The 19,713-nt window shown below is 41.7% G+C and overlaps 2 protein-coding genes across 2 annotated transcripts in view; both read left to right on the forward strand.

Moving 5' to 3' along the window:
- Positions 1 to 292: 292 nt before the first annotated feature.
- Positions 293 to 6,278, forward strand: rpf2 (ribosome production factor 2 homolog). The gene is made up of 10 exons (XM_084000480.1): positions 293 to 447; positions 637 to 769; positions 1,632 to 1,669; positions 1,836 to 1,875; positions 1,963 to 2,044; positions 2,883 to 2,959; positions 3,844 to 3,943; positions 4,039 to 4,141; positions 4,678 to 4,822; positions 5,752 to 6,278. Exons 1-10 carry the CDS (start codon positions 425 to 427, stop codon positions 5,956 to 5,958), a joined length of 948 nt encoding a protein of 315 aa, XP_083856606.1. The 5' UTR covers positions 293 to 424; the 3' UTR covers positions 5,959 to 6,278.
- Positions 6,279 to 7,273: 995 nt separating this feature from the next.
- Positions 7,274 to 19,713, forward strand: part of slc16a10 (solute carrier family 16 member 10) — a 33,576-nt gene continuing 21,136 nt past the window's right edge. The window contains exon 1 of the mRNA XM_084000723.1: positions 7,274 to 7,942. Within this exon, the coding sequence (XP_083856849.1) occupies positions 7,546 to 7,942 (397 nt within the window). The 5' untranslated portion in view covers positions 7,274 to 7,545. The remainder of the gene's footprint in view (positions 7,943 to 19,713) is intronic.

Consider the following 19,713-nt stretch of genomic DNA (forward strand, 5'->3'; position numbering starts at 1 on the left):
AGGTCTATACAGTAATTTGTGCTTTTGTCCTTTTTTATCCAGAATTATTTCATGATCCTTGTGTATGTGTCTTGTTGTTTTCTCCCCGTTTACACATTTGAAATGTTTTGAATAATAAAGCATTTGGGGAAAAAATAAAAAACTATGGTCTAGTGTTGGCCTGCAGCGCCCCTAGTGGACCGTCTGCAGCGGCCTGCCACGCCCACTTTGTGCTACGTCACACCGCTGTGGCTCGCGGTCGTCCAGAGCCGTCATACTGGGGCCGCAGCGGCAGGCGGCGCTACGGGGCCCGGGGCAGGATGTGAACCACAGGGAAAGGCACCGAAGGAGGGTCACATCAATGTTGTCTTCCGCTGCTTCGCTTCACGTGGAAGAGCAGCACGAGTGTGTGTTCGTCTGTCGGGAAGAAGAATAAAGACTCAAAATGACACAGTTGGACGGCGTAGTGTAAGTTTACAGCTCGGTGTTTTCTCGTGTTTGTCTCGGTCGTGTCCAGAATCAGCTTGTTTGGTGTTAGCCTAGCACGGAGCTAGCGGTACATCGGTAGTTATCCAGCATTAGTTAATTAGCTGCATGTGTAGATAGATGTTTTTCGTTTTCACCAGTGGAGTGTGTCTTTTGTCTCTGTGTCCTCAGAAAACCCAAGACGAAGCGCTCCAAGCGTTTCCTCCAGAGCAGAGCGCCCAAACTGACCGAGGATGTGAAAAATGTGATGATCATGAAGGGAGGAAACACCAGCCAGACGGTCACTCAGGCCCTCAGGGACTTGGTAAGTGAGCTGTGGACACACTCAGTGACTCGACTCAGGAGCTGTTTCCTTGAGGGTTTAGTAACTCAACAATCTGAGAAACCTTCAGATTAAGATAAAATTGTGGAGACATTAATTCCCATATCACCTCCCCCATGTCTTGTATGTTCCTGCTGGACAGGAGATGGGGTTTAAATCTGATTTGAAAAGACAAATATAATGTAGTGAATTTTAGATTTAGATTATAATGAAACACTGAAACATCTGCGTTTCAGATGAGTGGAGTCACATAATACACCAGGAAGCATCAGAAGTTTTGTTGAAGCTCAAATGAACAGCTGTTCAGTCATTTAATGCAGCGGTTTCCTACCTGTGGTCTCTGCAACAGGTTTTCTGAATTGATAAAACAGCAATTTTCTAATCATCAGTGGCCTGAACACATCTACTGCATCAGTCACTGTTTTGGTGAAACCAGAAATACATTTCACTTTCACTGAATACAAGTAACAGATCTCATTTGTGCACGCTATGGCGCACTCGTGATCCAGAATACTAAGGTTGCAGAAGTTAAACACACTTTCAGCACAGATGTCATTTTACACACACCTCAAAACTACCCACACTTGTTTCTAATGACGTTGACTGATGGGGAAGAAGCTTGTTTGCAGTTGCTGAGTTTCTGTGTGGGGATTTTAGCCTAATAAAAGAACATCTGGAGTTTGGATGGTATCTTCAAAACAAGAGACAAATGTTTTCTCGGATAAATAATCAGATTAAATTACCAGATTTAAACCTGTAACCACATTTGTTCTGATACTGTGATTTGTCTGAATGGATTATGGCGACTTTTTGGAATTGACAAAACACAAATATGTCCCTGCAGTATTCCCTGAAGAAACCCAATGCTGTGCTGTACAAGAAGTAAGTGATTGTATATCTTAGAATTACAAATGTGTTAAATATAATTTAAATTGTGAATTCTCTGAACTAAGCAGACTCTGCTTGATTGTGTAAGTTTGTACCTCCCTGTTTAAAATAAAGTGTAAAAAGTCATCAGCCGTGGATAACAGCTGTGTTTCCATTTCAGAAAGAACATAACTCGACCATTTGAGGACTCGACGTCACTGGTACATAACAACACACAGCAAATTATTTGTTCCAGTCGGATGTTTGTTTACCAGCTGTGTCACTGACCATGTTCACTCTTTCATTAGGAATTTTTCTCCAAGAAGACGGACTGCTCTCTGTTTCTGTTTGGCTCTCACAACAAGAAACGGCCCAACAACTTCATATTTGGTAAATTAACACTTGTTATTTCTTTATTTTTTACATTAATGTACAGAATAATACACAATACAGTAGGAACTCATACCCTTAAATAGAAATAATGATTGAAATAAATGTAGAGAAATTTCAGAAAGGGAGGCGTTTGCTGTAATTCTTCTGTAACAGTCATCTTCATGCTGCAAAGACATACTCATAGAAAATACTCAGAATAAATGTAAAAAAAAAACCCAGTAAAATAGATGTAAATTATAGGAAATAAATGAAGAATTAATAAAATTCAACAAAAGGCAGGCTGGATAGCTACAGTTTCAGCTGCCACAGTAATAAAAAGACACCTCTCTAGAACTGGAGGTTTAAGAAGGTTCATAGACTGAACGCCAATTTGACTAAAACCAGTGGGAAAAAGCAACTGGACTTGGTTATTTGTCTAGGAACAAAGACAAATAACTAAGTCCAGTTGCTATTTCTAAGAACAATTCTGAAGAGGACTGGGATCCAGTGCAAGGACTTGTAATCGTTGGTGGCCTCTCTTTCTTTCCAGAACAAGAACAGCTGTTTGGAAAGATTGTAGTTTAAACATCTTTTTCTTCATGACTAAAGTTATCTTGGGTATCATCTAGTTAATTCATATTTTGAGATATACCAAAAAATGCCAAGCCTACAGTTATAAACACTTTACAACTCTTATTACCAAGTTGCAAAGTGAAATGATCACCTGTATCTTCTATCTGGAGAGAGTGCACTATGACTCCAAAGCTTCTCACTTCAGGGGTCATCAGGTCTGTTTTGAGGGGCTCCAGGTTTCATGATGTTAAAAGCGTCTTTGTTCCCTTTGGTTTCTCTGCAGGTCGACTGTTTGACTTCCACGTGCTTGATATGATTGAACTTGGGATTGAGAAATTCGTCTCGCTGAGCGACATCAAGGTCAGTGGAGCTGGATTTGTTTGTCTCGTAGACACACTGGGTTGGAGGCTCAGCTGATTGTGGTCAGCTCCACAAAGATGCCAAATATGTTTTAGGTGCTATTAAAAAAAGATTATAATCAAAGACATGATTATAGGATAATTACTGTTTTTTACAATCTGGACCTCATTTCTAGCATAAAATACGATCATTTACTCACCCAGATAACTTTGGTGTCATTACAAGTCATTCCCACGAAATTAGATCCAGCTGAGAGCCGCGTATATCCGTATAATGCTTCGCATCGGGATTCCATACAACCTGTCGGGGTTTATTTCTCCATAACAACCTCCGAGCTATACATTATCCCTTACATACGCGGCTCTCGGCTGGATCTAATTTCGTCGGAACGACTTGTAATGACAATGCGCCCCTAAATTTTCTGTTTGTGCACCTAAAATTTTAAGTTAGGGGTCACTGAGCTCCTGTTAGTCTGGAGCCCTGGGTTCATTGTGTTCATGTTTGCTTATATTAAAAAGATTATTTAATAACTCATAGTTGGCTATCTGGCTATCAAATAATAAATAGTTAATTAAAAAATACATCATTTGGGTTGGGGTCTGTGTTAGGAGGATGCCTATAGATGATTGCTGATATACACAAATACATCATTCATTAAAATGGGTTTTCTTAAGCAGTATGCTTTCATGCCATTAGAGGGCAGCAGAGAGGCAGAGGTCAGAAGTAGCTGCACAGTGGTGTTGTCTGAGGAGGTGGGCGTGGCGCAGTTCAGGGATGAAAGTCATTTGACAGAAACATCAGTCCTCTGTTGTTCACTCACCACCACTGAAGCAGCATAGTTTCCATCATGTTTCTCATCAGCCTGGTCATTTTCTCTGTTGCAGACCAGTAAGTGTCCTGAGGGGACCAAGCCCATGCTGGTGTTCGCAGGAGACGCTTTTGACACAGACAACGAGCACAAGCGTCTGAAGAGTCTCTTCATAGGTAAGCTCACGATGAAAGATGGTGTTCCCTCTGTTTCAGCTGTGAACGATGTGATTGGTCTGCTCATATCGGCCCCTGCCCTTTTCTCTGCTCAGACTTCTTCAGGGGCCCCACTGTACCCGCAGTGCGTCTGGCGGGACTGGAGCACGTGCTGCACTTCACTGCCCTGGATGGGAAAATATTCCTGCGCAGCTACAGGTGAGACATTAAAATCTCTGGGTGTAGCTCAACTACTATAAGTGTGAAAAATAAATATGTATTTGGAATACTGAGTTCAGCTGCTAGAAAAGCAATTACAAAGAAATGGCTGAAGCCAGACATCCCATGTGTTGACGAACGGTATGATATCATTTACGATGTATTTGTGATGGAAAGAATCACTTTAAAATGAGGCTTTGGCAATCTAAATTCAAAGGCTTCTGGAAGCAATGGAAAAGGTACATTTCCTTCAAATGCCCTTCTTTTGTTTATGTTTTTTTTTCTTTAATACAGTATATTAAGATGTACTTGATTAAATATTTATTTTCTTATATTATTATAACAGAAAACACCTCATGTTCATGTGTTATTTCATAAATTGCTTTGTAAAAGGAAAAATGAATAATAATAAGAAAAAAAAAGAAATCTCTGGGTGTCAAATGCACTCATAATAAATCCTGTGAATGTAGCAGCTGCCTGAGTTGAAGTCTAAAATCCAGCATGACAGAGAGCCTGTTTGTTATGTGTGACTGCAGGTGTCTGTTGAAGAAGTCTGGCTGCCGGACACCGCGGATAGAGCTGGAGGAGATCGGGCCGTCGTTTGACTTCGTCCTGAGAAGAACACACCTGGCCTCAGATGACCTGTATAAGCTGGCGCACAGACAGCCGAAAGCCCTGAAGGTAAAAATGACCTGGATGAAACAAAGTCCTGCAAAGTTTCTGCAGAGTCTCTCCTACGGGAGTGACCTGCAGTGGAAAGTGTCGGCCAGAGAAAAGTACTTTGTTATATTTTAGGTCAATGAACTTGATGGATGAGCAGGCTCCTGTCTTTAGATGCATTGTAAGTTTTCTCCTCAAGGTGGCGCCAGAGGACAGGCCATTTGTGGCCTCAATTAAAAAAGTTTAGACACCCTGCAGTTGCTGTGGTAATTCAGGGTTAAGCATCAAATTAACATGAAAATTAAAACCCTCTTCTCAATACTAACTCCTTCTGATATGACAACATGATAATACTGATGATGGTAATAAACTGTATAGCACCATCCATACTAGAAATGCAGCTCTAAGTGCTTTTATCACATGCAGCAAATTTCACAAATTTGCTCAAATTTTCACAGCATAGAAATGTAGGCATAAAATTAATGAATGAACATGTTATGGAATAATGATATATTACAACAGAAAATATAGATCAAATGTATAAGATTTGGAAAGTAAAGCTTGGTCCTGAGGGTTATTGTATATAAGGAGGAGGACCTTTAAATGGTTCTTAAGCTCAAAGTGGAGTGATGTGTTCTAGTTCACAGCTGAGCTGCAGAGTTTTTAATGAAATAAGTTATTTTAAGTTCTAGAGGAGACTTTTATGTTTACAAATGTACCAAAGCACAATGATGTTGCTCAACACATCTGGAACATTTTTATCAGATGGAAAGTCATTGAGCCTTAGTGATGTAATGATAATGTCACAGAAAGTATGACAGGGAGGTTTATGAGAAGGATTAGAGTTTTTGGGAGATGTGTAAGATGTATATTAGTTTCATTAGTTTCCTTTCCAGCGTTGAACATGTTTATTGAGGTGTAAAATGTCTTGTTGTTTTTTACCGTTTCAGCCCAAGAAGAAGAAGAACATTTCCCACGATGCCTTTGGTACCAAGTTTGGCCGGGTGCACATGCAGAAGCAAGACCTGACCAAGCTGCACACACGCAAGATGAAGGGCCTGAGGAAGAGGAAGGGACAGGTGGTGGCCGAGGAGCAGGACGGACAGGCGTCCAAAGTGGTCAAAGTAGACGACTCAAGTCTGACACAGGACAGCTAGACCCGTCCTCCACCTGTGTGTCCATCACTCCAGTGCTGGACCGACACCTTGTTAATGAGACTGAGCGTGTGCTAATCATTGCCTCTGCCTTTACCCGACATGTGAGCGGCCTCCAGGCATTCAGGATCACATCTCTGATTTCTTCTCTCTCCTTGTATTTTTCCCATGAGACGTTCATGCGGTTCTTTTTCTCCAGTGTCGTAAACGTGTCAGCTCTCTGCTTGTCTGACAAAGCAGTCAGTGTTGTCAATATACTGGATTATCAGCAGATTTCTTTGTTAATATGAAATGTATAAATACCCATCACTCGCTATAAAGAAAATAAATCCACCTAAAATTTATTTATCTTTGTTTCAATCATTATCTTCTTTGGTTACACGTACATATTTCAAACAACCTATGATGTTCAGCAGTTAAAGTAGTACAACCAGATGAATCAGCAAAACACTCACTGATGGAAGCAGATGTGTTCATATAATAGTATCTCTGACACAGACTCCACCCAACTTCTGTAATGTGATTATCACTCAGGCAGCTGTGGTGACCCCTGTTTTTATCATTACAAACGGGGAATTGTTGTTTCATCTCCCAACAACCACAGTCATGGGGATCGAGGTATCAAGCCCAACCGCCTCCCCATGTCTTCCTTTCATTTTTCCTTAACCCGAAATCATATTTTCCCCCTGAAGTTCAAAAAAGATGGGATGACTTATCAAATTTCTGAAATAACAGTGTTGGTTTGCTGACAGACATCATCATGGCCGTCTAAGCTTTCTGGGCTGTTTATTTAAAACATTTCTCCCTCATCACTTAGAATTAACGTCATGATGCAACCATTTATTTGGTAATTGCTTCATGACTAATTTATTCCATCTTTCTCTCTAGCTATTGTCTCAATATGACAGCCCTTCAAACAAATCGATATTGTTCTGGATATCATGCCTTCTGGTTTTCAGCTACAGTTTCACCCCTCAATGTGCTGCTCAGCCCACAGATCCTCCTGACCGTCTCTTTGCTGGCCCAGCACTTCATGTTTATTTTTAGCAGCTGGGAAGGGGAAGTGAGACCTTTCATCGTTGACAGCGCTGCTGAAGGCGGAGGGGGAACTTTAAGCCTGTGTATACATTAGTATTTAATTACCAGTCTTGCAAAAAACATTGTGTATATGGAAACAATATTTTTCTCTACTTCAATAAGAAGATGCCAAGGGTAACTGTGGTGTGTCCAATCAGCTGCCAGGATGCCCCCCTAGAGCCCCGCCCCTCCGCGTTGTCTATTTATATTTTGCAGCAGCAGCTTTTCCACAGTTACTGTAGGAACAGATGCTGCCCGACCGACACCGCTCCGACTGCTGCTGCTGCTCTTCAATGGATGCAACTTCACCCACAGCTGAAAGCCACCGCTGCTCAGACACACACTGTATCTGAACTTTTTTTTTTTTTTTTTTTCTGTCAGTGCAGGAGACACACACACACAAATACACACAGATTTATTTTTTAAAAAGCAACACAAACACCGCTGTTGCCTTTTTTTTTTTTTTTTTTTTTTTTTGTGGTTGCTCTGCTAACTTAAACTTGAGCCACAACAATGACTGAGGTGAACAACATCCCGGACGGTGAGGATGCGGGCGGTGCGGACGAGACCCCCGCCGCAGTGGTCGTCGCACCCGCAGAAGGAGGGGGAGGAAGAGGAGAGAATGAGAAAGAGGAGGAGGAGAAGAAGGAGACCTGGGACTCTAAGGTCGCGGTCCCGGCTGTCCCGGAGGACCCGGCTCGGGCGGCGGTGGCCGCGGCATCCGGAGAGGAGGAGGCGGCGGCGGCAGAGTTCGTGCACCCGGAGGGCGGCTGGGGCTGGCTGGTCATGGTCGCCTCCATGTGGTGCAACGGCTCCGTGTTCGGCATCCAGAACTCCTTCGGCATCATCTACCTGTCGCTGTTAAAGGAGTTCGGCAACGAGGAGGATAAAGACCTCCAGTTTAAGACAGGTGAGTGCGAGGAGGAGGAGGAGGAGGAGGAGGAGGCAGGGGGGCATAGAGTACCCTCCTCAATCATCCTCATGTCGGCTCTCAACTGACGGCTAACGGTAACTTAGAGACGTTCCAGTCTTTACTGTAAGCGCAATTAATTCAAGCACGGCGGTTGAAAAACCGTTAGCTAAAGTTACCAACTGCACATGGACATTTGAACTTTTGACCTCCACACAAGCTAACGTTACACATCTTTTATCACTTTTAACAATTCCTTTGCGTCATTTCGCGCATTTCTTTCATCCAAAATGTGTAATACGTTTCCATTGTGCCCACTGTAAGTCAGCTAACTCCTGCCGGCCCAATATACAGTAACTTACGTGTGTAAAAGTGAGAGTGGGCGGCGGACAGCACAGCAGCATGGCAGAGAGAGTAAAAGCAGCTGTGGTGTAGTGACACGTCTGTCTGCCTGCCTGTGGGGGATGTTCGTTCGCGGTGTTGGCGGCAAAAAGTCACCCAACTTGGGAGCTCCGAGTGGTTCTGCTGTTTTTATGTGGAGTGAAAGTTACTGTAGTTTGCAGCTGCTGCATACTTTCAACGACAGGAAACATGGGGAAATAACAGATTTATTTACTGTGGCTGCTAAAACAATGAATGCACCACAGTGTTTGCCACAGATACTTTTTTTTTTTTTTTTTTTTTTTTAGAGAGATAGGCTACTCCCCCACACCGAATAACCCGTTCTGTTTCCTCATTTCTTAAAGCAAAGCAATTGGTTGCTTTATCAGGTCAACACACTAGTGCTCTGCTTCTTCTGTTGCAGTTAAGTAAATAGCTTAGTGTTGGTGCAGGATGTTAAATGTTTGACAGTGTAAGTCAGATAACACATGCAAAATCTCTTCATTCACTGGTGTGTGTGTGTGTGTGTGTGTGAGAGAGAGAGAGATACTCAGCCCAAGAGTCATGTGTTATTCTGCTGAGTCCAACCACCTGTTGTTGGTGCCATTATTTGACAGATGGGTATTTAAGAGTTTATCCATGACTGTGTTGTTGTCAAGTTATAATCTGTAACTTTTCAATAACAAAATGTCTTAAAAACAACCAGACCTGTGCAGTTGAGTTGTGTTTGTACGCTGTTAACTAAAGTTTCCATAAATACTCAAACAGAGGAATCTGTGAGGAATGGTTTAATGGGTGTTTCTACTGGCCTGTGAGTTATGGAGAGGACAGAGGAGGATTCCTCTGTGGAGAATTCATCTGCTGGAGAAAAAAAAAACTGCAGGATGTCTGGTTCCTAAGTTACCAGAGAAACAATAAATCATATGCACTGTGTTACACTGACTGTAAATATGAAACTGCTTAGTTCAGTTTTTTTAATGTTGAAATCTGTGTGATTTCTTGAACCGCTGACTCTTGAACAAAGTAGCATAAAGTTAATTGTCCTCCCAAGGGAAATGTGTCTTGGCCACAGTGTAACAGTTCAAGCTACAGTAGCAGAAGGCCGGTTTGCTTCAGGGCAGCGCCACCGGAAGTTTCTCACTGAAGGAATCTAAACCGGGAGGAACTTAGTGGTGGTCAAGACCTACACTATTTCATGATGTCACACAATGCAGTCTTTTTGTCATTGTTTTGATTCAGGCAGAAGTTTTAGGCTGTGAGTTTAAAGGTTGTTGTGGTTTTTTTTTTTTTTTACTGATAAGTGAAAAATGCAACCTGTCTGTGTGATCGATGCATTGCAGTTCATCCTATCTTTTGGGAATGAAGCAGATATTCACACCAGAGTACCGTGGTGTTATTTGGTTTTATTTATGTTGAAAGAGAGACACAAACTCACTCGCCTCTGTTATCAGTCTTCAACCCTGAACTAAAAAATCTGTATAAATATATGTTAATACAATTCATTTAAACGTCTTTTATCAACTATTTTACTTTTGCTGTTGTTGCCGCCCTGTTTGATGATCACAAAACACATTCGCACATGTCATCTAGCCTCAAGGTGCAGCTTTGCGTGCTAAAGATAACTGCAGTCTAATCACTGAAGTATTACTGTGTAATTTAATATTCAAGTTATTTTATTTGGCTACTGTTCTGCCTTCTATTATTTAATAGTACTGTTTAAATCCCTATGAATCTAGAGTTTGTGGGTTCTTTAAAATAAAAATCTTCTATTACTACCAAAATAAAACTAAATATATATAATAATTAAGCTGGTTAGTGAGCCTCTGTAGAGATGAAACAGAACACACTGTGCCTTTGGATTCGGTTCAAATTCAGCATGTTACACAATCATTCAGTTCTCCTCAGACCTTTGAACGTGGTTATGGGATTGATTTGGTTTCGACAGAGGTGGTCTGGACTACAGCTCTGTTTGGACTCGTGGTTGGTTTCTGTCGGACATCAATATTGCCCAAAGTGAAGAAGATTTTGAATGGATAAAATGTTGACATGTCCAAGTTTAGTAGAGTTGTTCAATATAAATTATTTTCTGGTGACAGTGTCGCCATGAACCTGTGTTGTCTTTAAAGGATTTTTTTTTTTTGGGGGGGGGGCTTTTATGCCTTTAATTGATAGGACAGCTGTAAAGAGACAGAGAGAGAGATACAGCAAAGGGCCATCGGTGGAATCGGACATTAGCTGGAATGGCTCAAACATAGGCACACGTATATTTTAAAATGTGATTTTTATTAGGTATGGAGGATACAGTACGGAGCATTATAGTGAACTTTAACTTAGACACAGAGTCGTCTTTAGACTTTGTGTTTTTTTACAGCGGGCTGTCAAAAAGTCTCAGTGTCAGTCTCTCTGTCGCTGTCATTCAGGGTTTTTTGCATGGAGAAGTGTAGGGCACGGCCACTGGCATCATGTTGCTGCTATAGTCTCTTGTCTGCAGGCTCAGTCATTCCCATTCAAAAGTGAACATGATTGGCTGCTGACAGTTCTGCTCCCTCTTTTCTTGGTAATCCTGTCACTATCCAAGTGCTACAACTGAGTCCAGCCATCATGTCACTGTCTTGGCTGATGCCCAGGATGCTTGCTTGCTCCTCAAATTACATTTACTACGTGCTTCCAAATTTATTTTGGTTCTTTCCATCTTTGGGGATCAATAAAGTAATTTGTATTGTATCATATTATTGTATAGTATCTGTCCATCTCATTCTTGTGAACCTGAACACTAGCACTTTAAGCGAACTGATTAGAATTAGCTGGTGAAATGCCACTGTTGCCATTCATATTCTAATTATGACACATTTTTAAATGATAATAAAATAAAATGAATAAAATAAAATGATAAAGAGAAAAGCAATTATGTCATTTTATATCCAAAAGGTCAATGGTCTACACATCACTGTGACATCATAATGTTCTGGTCATTATTCAGCACTGTAATGCAGGATGGAGAGATTATGACCATGTTTCCTGCAGCTTGGCTGGTTGGCTGTGAGACGTACGACCATGAGCCGCTGATTCTAGTTGCACTCTCATATCTGTGGAGGAAGCTGCATCATCTCCAGCTGCCTTCCCTCAAACCTCCCACAGTCTGGCTCTCTTACTGTTGCCGCTGATGTACTCTAGTCATTGTAGTGTAGTGTTGAGATTTCCCTGCTTATTCAAATTGTCTGTTTCATTTCCAATGTGTCATGTTCAGCCCACTTTCTTTGGAAAGTCTGCCTGTATACAGTAAGAGTACATGCAAGCTTTGCCTTCGACAGCATGAAATCACCACCTTGGTATGAGCTTGTGCAATTGTTTGGTCTAGATCAGGGGTGATACTGTAACCTCCACAGATTTAATAATATCCCACCTACAGATGGAAAAATGGAGAATATGGCTGACACTAAGGATGTAAAGTTTAGATTTAGAGGTTTAAGTTTATACTTGATGACAGCCGGTGTTAGGGATATTCCTTTTTCTTTTTGCTGCACTAGTCTAAACCCTGGCGTGAGCACACAGTTATGACAGTCAGGCATTACTTGGTTTTTGCACAGTTTCACAATCAGACAGAAGTGCCATGGATGGTAGAAGGAAGTGAGAGGCCACTCTGGCAGTCACCATGAGATGAATATCATGAATCATTATAATAGCATCCTTTTCCTTCTTGCATTGGCATCACTTTTCATATTATGATGAAGCATGTTTTTTTCCCCCTGCTCACAGCTTTGCTTACGTTACACTGTTCCCTGGCATGTGACAAATCACACATTGGACTACTGTTTAGAGTCAGCATTGCTTAAACATGCAACATAAAATAGAAAAGCATAAATGTCACCTGCAGCTGGAGCAGCAGACCCCAGATAGAGAAGCTTCTCCCTCAGCCTGTGACACTCACTAGTTAAAAACATGTCAAGATGTGTCACAGCAGACAATGAATGAACCTTGACACATCCGCTCCGGAGAAGGAAACATTCTTGTATTTTTTATGACCTAATTATTCAGTCATTAATTGATAAGAGTTATTTTGTTTTTGTGTGTAACATAGAGGAACTACATCCGTACAAGTTAACACACACGCTTGTGTTTTGGACATGTCCATCCTATTCTCAATGGTGCGATAACTTGGGGTGTTTTCACACAGGCAGTGTTTAGGTCGGCCCAGTTGGACTTTGGACCAGAGAGCGGTGCGTTTGGGTCAGTGTGAGCACAACTGTCGCACCCGGGTGTTCACCGAAACGACGACCGCACCGGGACCGTGAATTGGGAGTCAAACATGCAAACATGACGACATACCACCACCACGTGTCTTTTTCCAGTCGAGTCGTCATGGAAACATGACACCCTGCCAGTGGTGCGGCGTGAAAACGAACATGTAAACACAAACCATACGAGCTGAAAAATGAAACAATGCCATTTTCGCATCTGGTGCACAGTCGTGTGAAAGAATCCCTCAGTCCTACCTCAACACAACTTCTTCGTAATTCACAGATGTAGGCCTATATACTAATTATGACAGAATGAAACCCAAGTGTCAAATGAGGTGATAACATATTATTTCCAATATTTTCACCGTGACATCATAGGGTTTGCAAAAACACTTCTGGCCATTATTCAACAGTGTAAGTCAGGAAGGAGACACTGTGGCCGTATTTCCTGAAAACCTGGCTGGTTGGCGGAGGAAGCAACTGTAAGGAGGTGATCTTAGATTTGTCCTGCAATCTTGTGTCACGTATGTATTAGCTGGAGTCTTGTAGCAGTTATACTCTGTGTCATCTGTTAAAGTCTGATTAACACATCGTAGCAACTGCTGGAATGCCTTTTAATACCTTATTACACTAGTACGCCCCCACATTCAATTGTTAATTATTATATGTTTTCTCATTTTATCAGTTGATCAGGCAGAGAATGAATGAAAAATGACCGTAGATTAATAATTATGGAAAAGTGTTCATATAGCAAAATATAAAATAGCAAATCAACTGGTGGTTGATCAACAGTCATTATGATCATTATGATTAACATTATGGACTCCACTTGCAGTTCCCCTGTCCAGTATTAGTTTGTCTATCAAAGAGGGACAGAGAGCTACACACCATATCCTTGTTGAGGACATGACCTCGTGAACCTGTACGCTCTTTTATCTGAAGTCAGCAGCTTCTCTTCCGTCTTCACTATCACTGCTGCCTTCTGCTCATGCTCTCCAGTGCTTCTCTGCACTGCTCTACATGTTCACGTAAACCTAGAGAAGATGGAAGGATATGGTTTTACTTTTACTAAATGTTTTGCCATGTTTCTCATTGCATAGGTCACGTGCGTGCGTGTGCGTGTTTGTGTGTGTAGTCGGTCTGTGTTGTCGGCCTGTCCTGTTCTCATATCCTGATTTTTTTTGTTTGTTTGTTTTGGGAGCGTTTTTGTCTGTTTTGATTCTACTTCATCCCTATTAGTGCAGAGTAAACATCCCATTATAAACATGGGGGGGGGGGGGTTACCGATAAATCACAAGTTGTACTCTTTAAAGTTTTCTCTTCAAAAGAGAGATAATTATATGATCTCTGGATACTCAGCGTGGAAACTGGTGCAACATTTGCCTGACTTTCCTGTTGTGAGAAACTGCAGAGACGAACCAGGGCACATGTTTGGACATGCATCATCATCCCATACTGCTGAAACATCATGTGTCTAAAAACGTGAAAATAACTGGTACTTTTTGTTAAGTAATGAAAATAGGTCATTATAGGAATCAGTTTTGCGTGGGGCCTCAGTTAAAGGTATGTGATTGTGAGCACTAGTTACCTGAGCTGAGCTTCAGGAAGTCCATGGAGCAATTAAGAGACCCTCAGGACTCAGGAGTGGAAGTTGTGTCCATTTACCACCCAGTATTGGTTCATTTTCTGGATTCATATATAACGTTCATATCCTGAGATGTGTCAAAGGGCCAGAGGTGATCAGTCACAGCACGTCAGAAACTTTGTGGTGGCATTTTGAAAATCATCCAGAAATGATAATCCCCCTCTATTCATGTTTTAGTTGAAGCAGCATCAGCATGCCTTCGGTCCTCCTGGTATTACAGGTCTGGAAACACTGAAGCAGAACGGATACCTGTTAGGGTGTCTGCCCAGGTCTTTCCAGAATGTCAGTATGATCCTAGACTAGTTTCTGCATGTGACAACTCAACAAGAGGAGCTGTAGCTCACCTACTTTATCCCAATCAGTGTCTATAGTTTGTATTGTTTAATCCTAATTTCTCTTGTGATAAGGAAGTAAATTCTGTATCTCCAGCCCCACAAAGCCTAGTGTTTATTTTATTAGCACTAAGTTGTTTGGTGGCTTTAAACTCAAATTGAAATTCATTATTTATCACAAGGAGACTTAAACAAAAACATACTGCAGACTTGTGCTGCGAATCGAATTTCCGTCTCAGCAGGTCTCTACAGTGTATAAGCCGCATAGCATTTCTAAATAACCTTGTGTTCCTTGAACTTCTGTTCTTGGCCCCCCTCTGTTCTCAATGTACATGTTTCCACTCGGCCAGATTATTCTGAATCATGGTGTGTGTTTTATAATTTCTTTGCTGATGAAACACAGCAACACAAGTTATACCTCTAACCCCCCACAGATCCTCTCTGATCTTTTTAAATTCTACATGTACTGTAGATGTCCCAAAATTCATTCAAACTCTGTGGCCGCAAATTGAGCTCTCTTGGGTGACCTCTCTACTTCTTTCAAGCCAACTGCTGCTCATCTTATTACTGGAACAAACAGGTAAAATCACATGACTCTGGTGCTTGCTTGCATCCCTTTATTGGCTCAGAGAATTTGGATTTTTCTCAGATTTTATTTGGCTTAACCTTTTCTATTAAAGCATTTTGTAACTTTGTAAAGAAATGTATGTCATTCGCTTATAAGTTACGATTATGATTATTGTCATTATGAAGAAAACACCCTGAAGAAAACCCTGTATGAGACCTTCCGACATTCTGGATGAGATGATTGCGTCATGCTACTGATGTCCTCAGCCCTCACGTGGCAGCAGTTATCTTTTCCTGGGCAGCAGGTAATGCTCACAAAACTGGGCAATAATAGTAAATTTTAATCAACCAATCACAGTGGGCAATGCTGGGGTGGGGAGGTCCAGCTCATAGTGTGGCCTGAGCTGCCAGGTCAGTGGCCTTCACATCTGTTTTACAGGCTCCGGTTCCCTCCCTGTGGGAATGCCAGATGGGGTTATTCCTGGGCCTTGTGCCATTAAAACCACTTGCCTGTCATCTAATGTTAAGGCAGTCAAGACCTTTGGACCAAACAGAGTTTAGAGTCCTTGATTGTGCTGTTTTGATGAATCTGAAGTAACCTGACCTCATGTGGTTGATTGACTTTTGTGTCAATAACGTGAAATCACGTGTCCTTATTCTATTTTTTTTGCTGAATATTGTTTCCACTCAGTTTCAAAGGAAAACATAAAGAGAAGTGAGATGTCCAAGGCCGATGTTTTGTCTCCGGTTGTGAAACTGACACAGTAACTGTGCAGCGAAGTTGAAAATATTGTTTCAGTATCGGTGTCAGCGACGGACAGCGTTTGAGCGATCACCCACGAGCTCGTAGCAGCAGACTGCAGCCGATGTACCTGTAATTTGGTTGTTGGAGTTTGACCAGGCTCTGCCAACATTAGATGAAATGTGACTGAAATGTAGTCCACAAACAAGAAATATGACCCTGACCCTGGTGTGGTTGTGCAACGCCGACTGGACGTTAACTCTACTACATATTAACAAGAGGTAGTCGGGTTAGTCTGTCTGTCTCGCTGTTGCTTGTTCGTCACAAGGATCACAGATGACATCTTTGGGTAATTCAGCAGCCTGATGGAGTCTCTGTCTCCTGGCTGACTCGCAGCCTGTCCTTTGAGGCAGAACGCAATGAAGCTTGATCCGATCAGAGTGGAAGGACTCCCTGTGTGAGGCTTCCCTTCCCTCCACATTTCTTCTGCCTCATCTTGATTTTCTTCGGCCCGAGGCAAAGTGTGCAAAGTGCAGTGAGAGTTATGAGGAGCCAGATGAACTGCTGCGACTGCAGGGTTTTTTATTGACTCTTTGTCACACAGCAACACGTTCTTGTATCAAACCTGTTCAAGGGTTTCTGCGGCAGGTAATTAAGGGACAGAGTTATCGATCAGTCAAAACTGGCTGCAGTCAGAGACAGTGTTTACCTGACTCCTCCTGTGTTTGTGTTAGGACTGAGTTTATAATAGTAGACATGGACAGAAAATTGCTTCTGAAAATGAGATGTTACTACAACAGTAAAAGTTTTTCTCGCCAATCAAATTTACAATATGTTCAAACTTTACAACCAGCCACTGAAAGTCCTGCGACCAACAACTGCTGATGAGGGAGTTCTCACTCCTCACACATCCGCAATTACAAAACACACATGCACACTTAGGCTATATTGTAAAAACAAGAATACAATCAGCTATTTGGGATTCTTTTGGTTTGATGCAACCCACAAAGCAAGTGACCTAAATAAAACAACTACCTCACCTCAGATCTGCAGCACAAATGCATAATATAAACACCCGCTACCCATTGTGTTGTAGCGTTTGTGAAAACAGGGGCAAGTTTGACTTTACGAGTTAAAGTCGGTGCTGAACGCCACTTACAACTAGAGTCCTAAAGAAAAAGTTTAACAATTTGGGAAGGACAGGGACAGGTATAACCATATCTACCTATTAGATATTAAGGTACAGTCAGCAGCTTTTATCTTATCTCAGTTTCCCAGAGAGAAGAGGCAGAGAAAAGGATTCCTACCTCATTCCTATACATGCAGCTTGAAAGTTCATCAGGTCAACATTCATTTCTTTTCTTTAATCCATATTAAGTTGGAAGTGACAGTGTCCACCAACTCCTTGCAATTAAAGTTTTAATAGTTAAGACCATAGTAAAGTCCTGCATTAAAGTGACTTTTGCTGAACAATGGCCATTGGCAACAGCAGGATAATGGTGAATGAAAGTGTCGTATAAAAATAGCAGGAGGGAGTTGTAAAATCAGTCTGTTGACTCAGTAATAAGTTACACAGCCACCATAAGTGAGTGTGTTGGACTTATTAAGAGTGTACTATAAAAATAGCTTCATTTTTAATTTTAGAAGTTTCACAGAGAACCACTGGCCTGTCTGTATGGGCAACTTAAATGATATATATATATATATATATATATATATATATATATATTTTTTTTTAAACGTCATTACATGGATGAAATCAGTCCAAAAAACCCTGACAATTTTAAAAACACACAGGTTAATGTTTGACTGGCTGTTTGATGTCAGGTGCATAGAAGCTTGAGATTGGGTGAAGGCTGTCAAGAGATAAGCCTGGAGCAGGGTAAACATGTTGGAGGCACACCACCACTTCAATGGCAGCAGAAGAGCCAATTGTTTGACCCTGCACATGACACATATCTTCAAGCCTACGGCCTGAGGGCCTATAGCGATCGGCTTGAATGACAGGGAACAACCAAGTCAATTCCCCGAGATATGAGTGTGATATTACACAGACAGTGCAGTCATCAAGCTCTGTTCTCAGCCAAGTTGCAGTTGCGATTAGGCGTGTGTGTAATTAAGAAACATGGACATCGAAGATCGAACCAGTCTGTCGTCATGGAGCTGATTCACTTGTACCAGAGAGTTCAGGACTCATCATGGACACGATCCATCACAAGCAGCACGACACGAGACTCAGAGGGGTATGATGATCAGTGTGTCCTGTGTGTGTGTGTTTATCAAAGAGACCATCTGTAAACAACAGGGGGAGCCATAGAAAACAACTTTCCTATTATTGTCAATCTCTCTCACCCTGAGATCTATTTTATATGCAGTAATTAAGTTTTTGTTTTAATAATATGAGCTTTCAGATTAATTTTCATTGGATTTGTGCCTGCAAAGTTAAAAATAAGTAACTTCAGATAGATCATGTGTATCTAAAGTTACCTGTTGTAAAAGAGTCAGTTGGAGAGCTTAACGAGTCTTTTCCATTCTCAGCCTTTAATGCAGATTCCAGGCAGACATGCACCTCTGGAGATATCGAGTATAAGGACCCAATGAGGAGCATATCCAAACGGTGGCTGGTGGCCATGTCTATACAGTGCGCTTAAAAAATGGGGTGGGTGAAAATCTCCCCCAATCACCGGCCGGCTTCGACACACCACCCCCTTTTTCTTCCCTCTCCCACAGAACACGACTCCATTTAACATTTTTCATATGGACCTCTTGTGTCCACAGCAGAGAGTCATTCCAAGCATGCACGTCCTTTTTTATTCACAGCCATAAATTACACTGTGGCTGCTCCAACCACTTTTTTTTTTTTTTTCATTTTTTGCTGTGTCATTGAGCAGAGGTTTCCACTTCCTGTGGTGTGAGGCCAGACAGCACATGACGGACATGAGTTGGGGATGCAAGCGTGCACAAAAGAAAAAGCTGGCAGTTTCTCACTGCCTGCCTTCTCCCTCTTCAGAGCCTCCAGTGGTGGAGCAGCTCTGTGTAAATGGCTTCCAGCTGCTAGAAGCTGAAGATGGAGTAATGATTGCGATGTTGTGTCGTCCACTCGGGGGCCAGATGTATCTGCAGCACAGGGAGGCCCAGTTATCGCTGAGGTCTTTGTGATCACTACAAAGTCGTACTTAAACAGCAGTCGTTGTTATACCACTTCATAGTTTGCCGTGATGCTTTATACTGTATGCAGCTGCAGGAATGCATGAACTTCCTTCATTTGATAATTATTATTGTAAAACCTTCTCAGATTCAACAGATGTTCAACAATTACACCATTAATATTGATGTCTCATAATAAGGGCATCTCCCTTGACTTTATATATGACCATTCATTTAATCGTCATGCTCATCCTGTGTTGTATAACGCTGTGTGTGGCTCTGGGTTGTTTCCTTTCAATTTGTTACTGTCTTCAAACAAGACAAAGTATTCCACTAATATTAACAAAGTAATATATGATGCAGTGCTTGTGGCTGATCATCAGTTACTGCTTCTCCCCTCAGGAGGGAGGGACATTAGTAATGAGTCTCAGCTATGTGCCAAACATATTTAGCTTAACATAGGCCACAGCTTGTAAACCCATTAACCCTGCCGCTCGTTCTGCTTTGTCTTTTTTTTTTTTTTTTTTCGAGGAGAGTGGGCTGCCAATTTTTTTTAATGAGACGAGCAGTAGGAAACAAAGCTCTGGCAGGATGTAATCTGAAGCCAGCTGGGAAACACAAGGGCCTCTACACCGAATTCTACACCTTTACTTTACTTATTACAACTCTCTTTCTCTTTTCTTTCTCTGTCCTCCTGACTCACAACCCTCACCAGGGAA

This window comes from Trachurus trachurus (assembly GCF_905171665.1).
Source record: "Trachurus trachurus genome assembly, chromosome: 24".
Taxonomy (NCBI): Eukaryota; Metazoa; Chordata; class Actinopteri; order Carangiformes; family Carangidae; genus Trachurus; species Trachurus trachurus.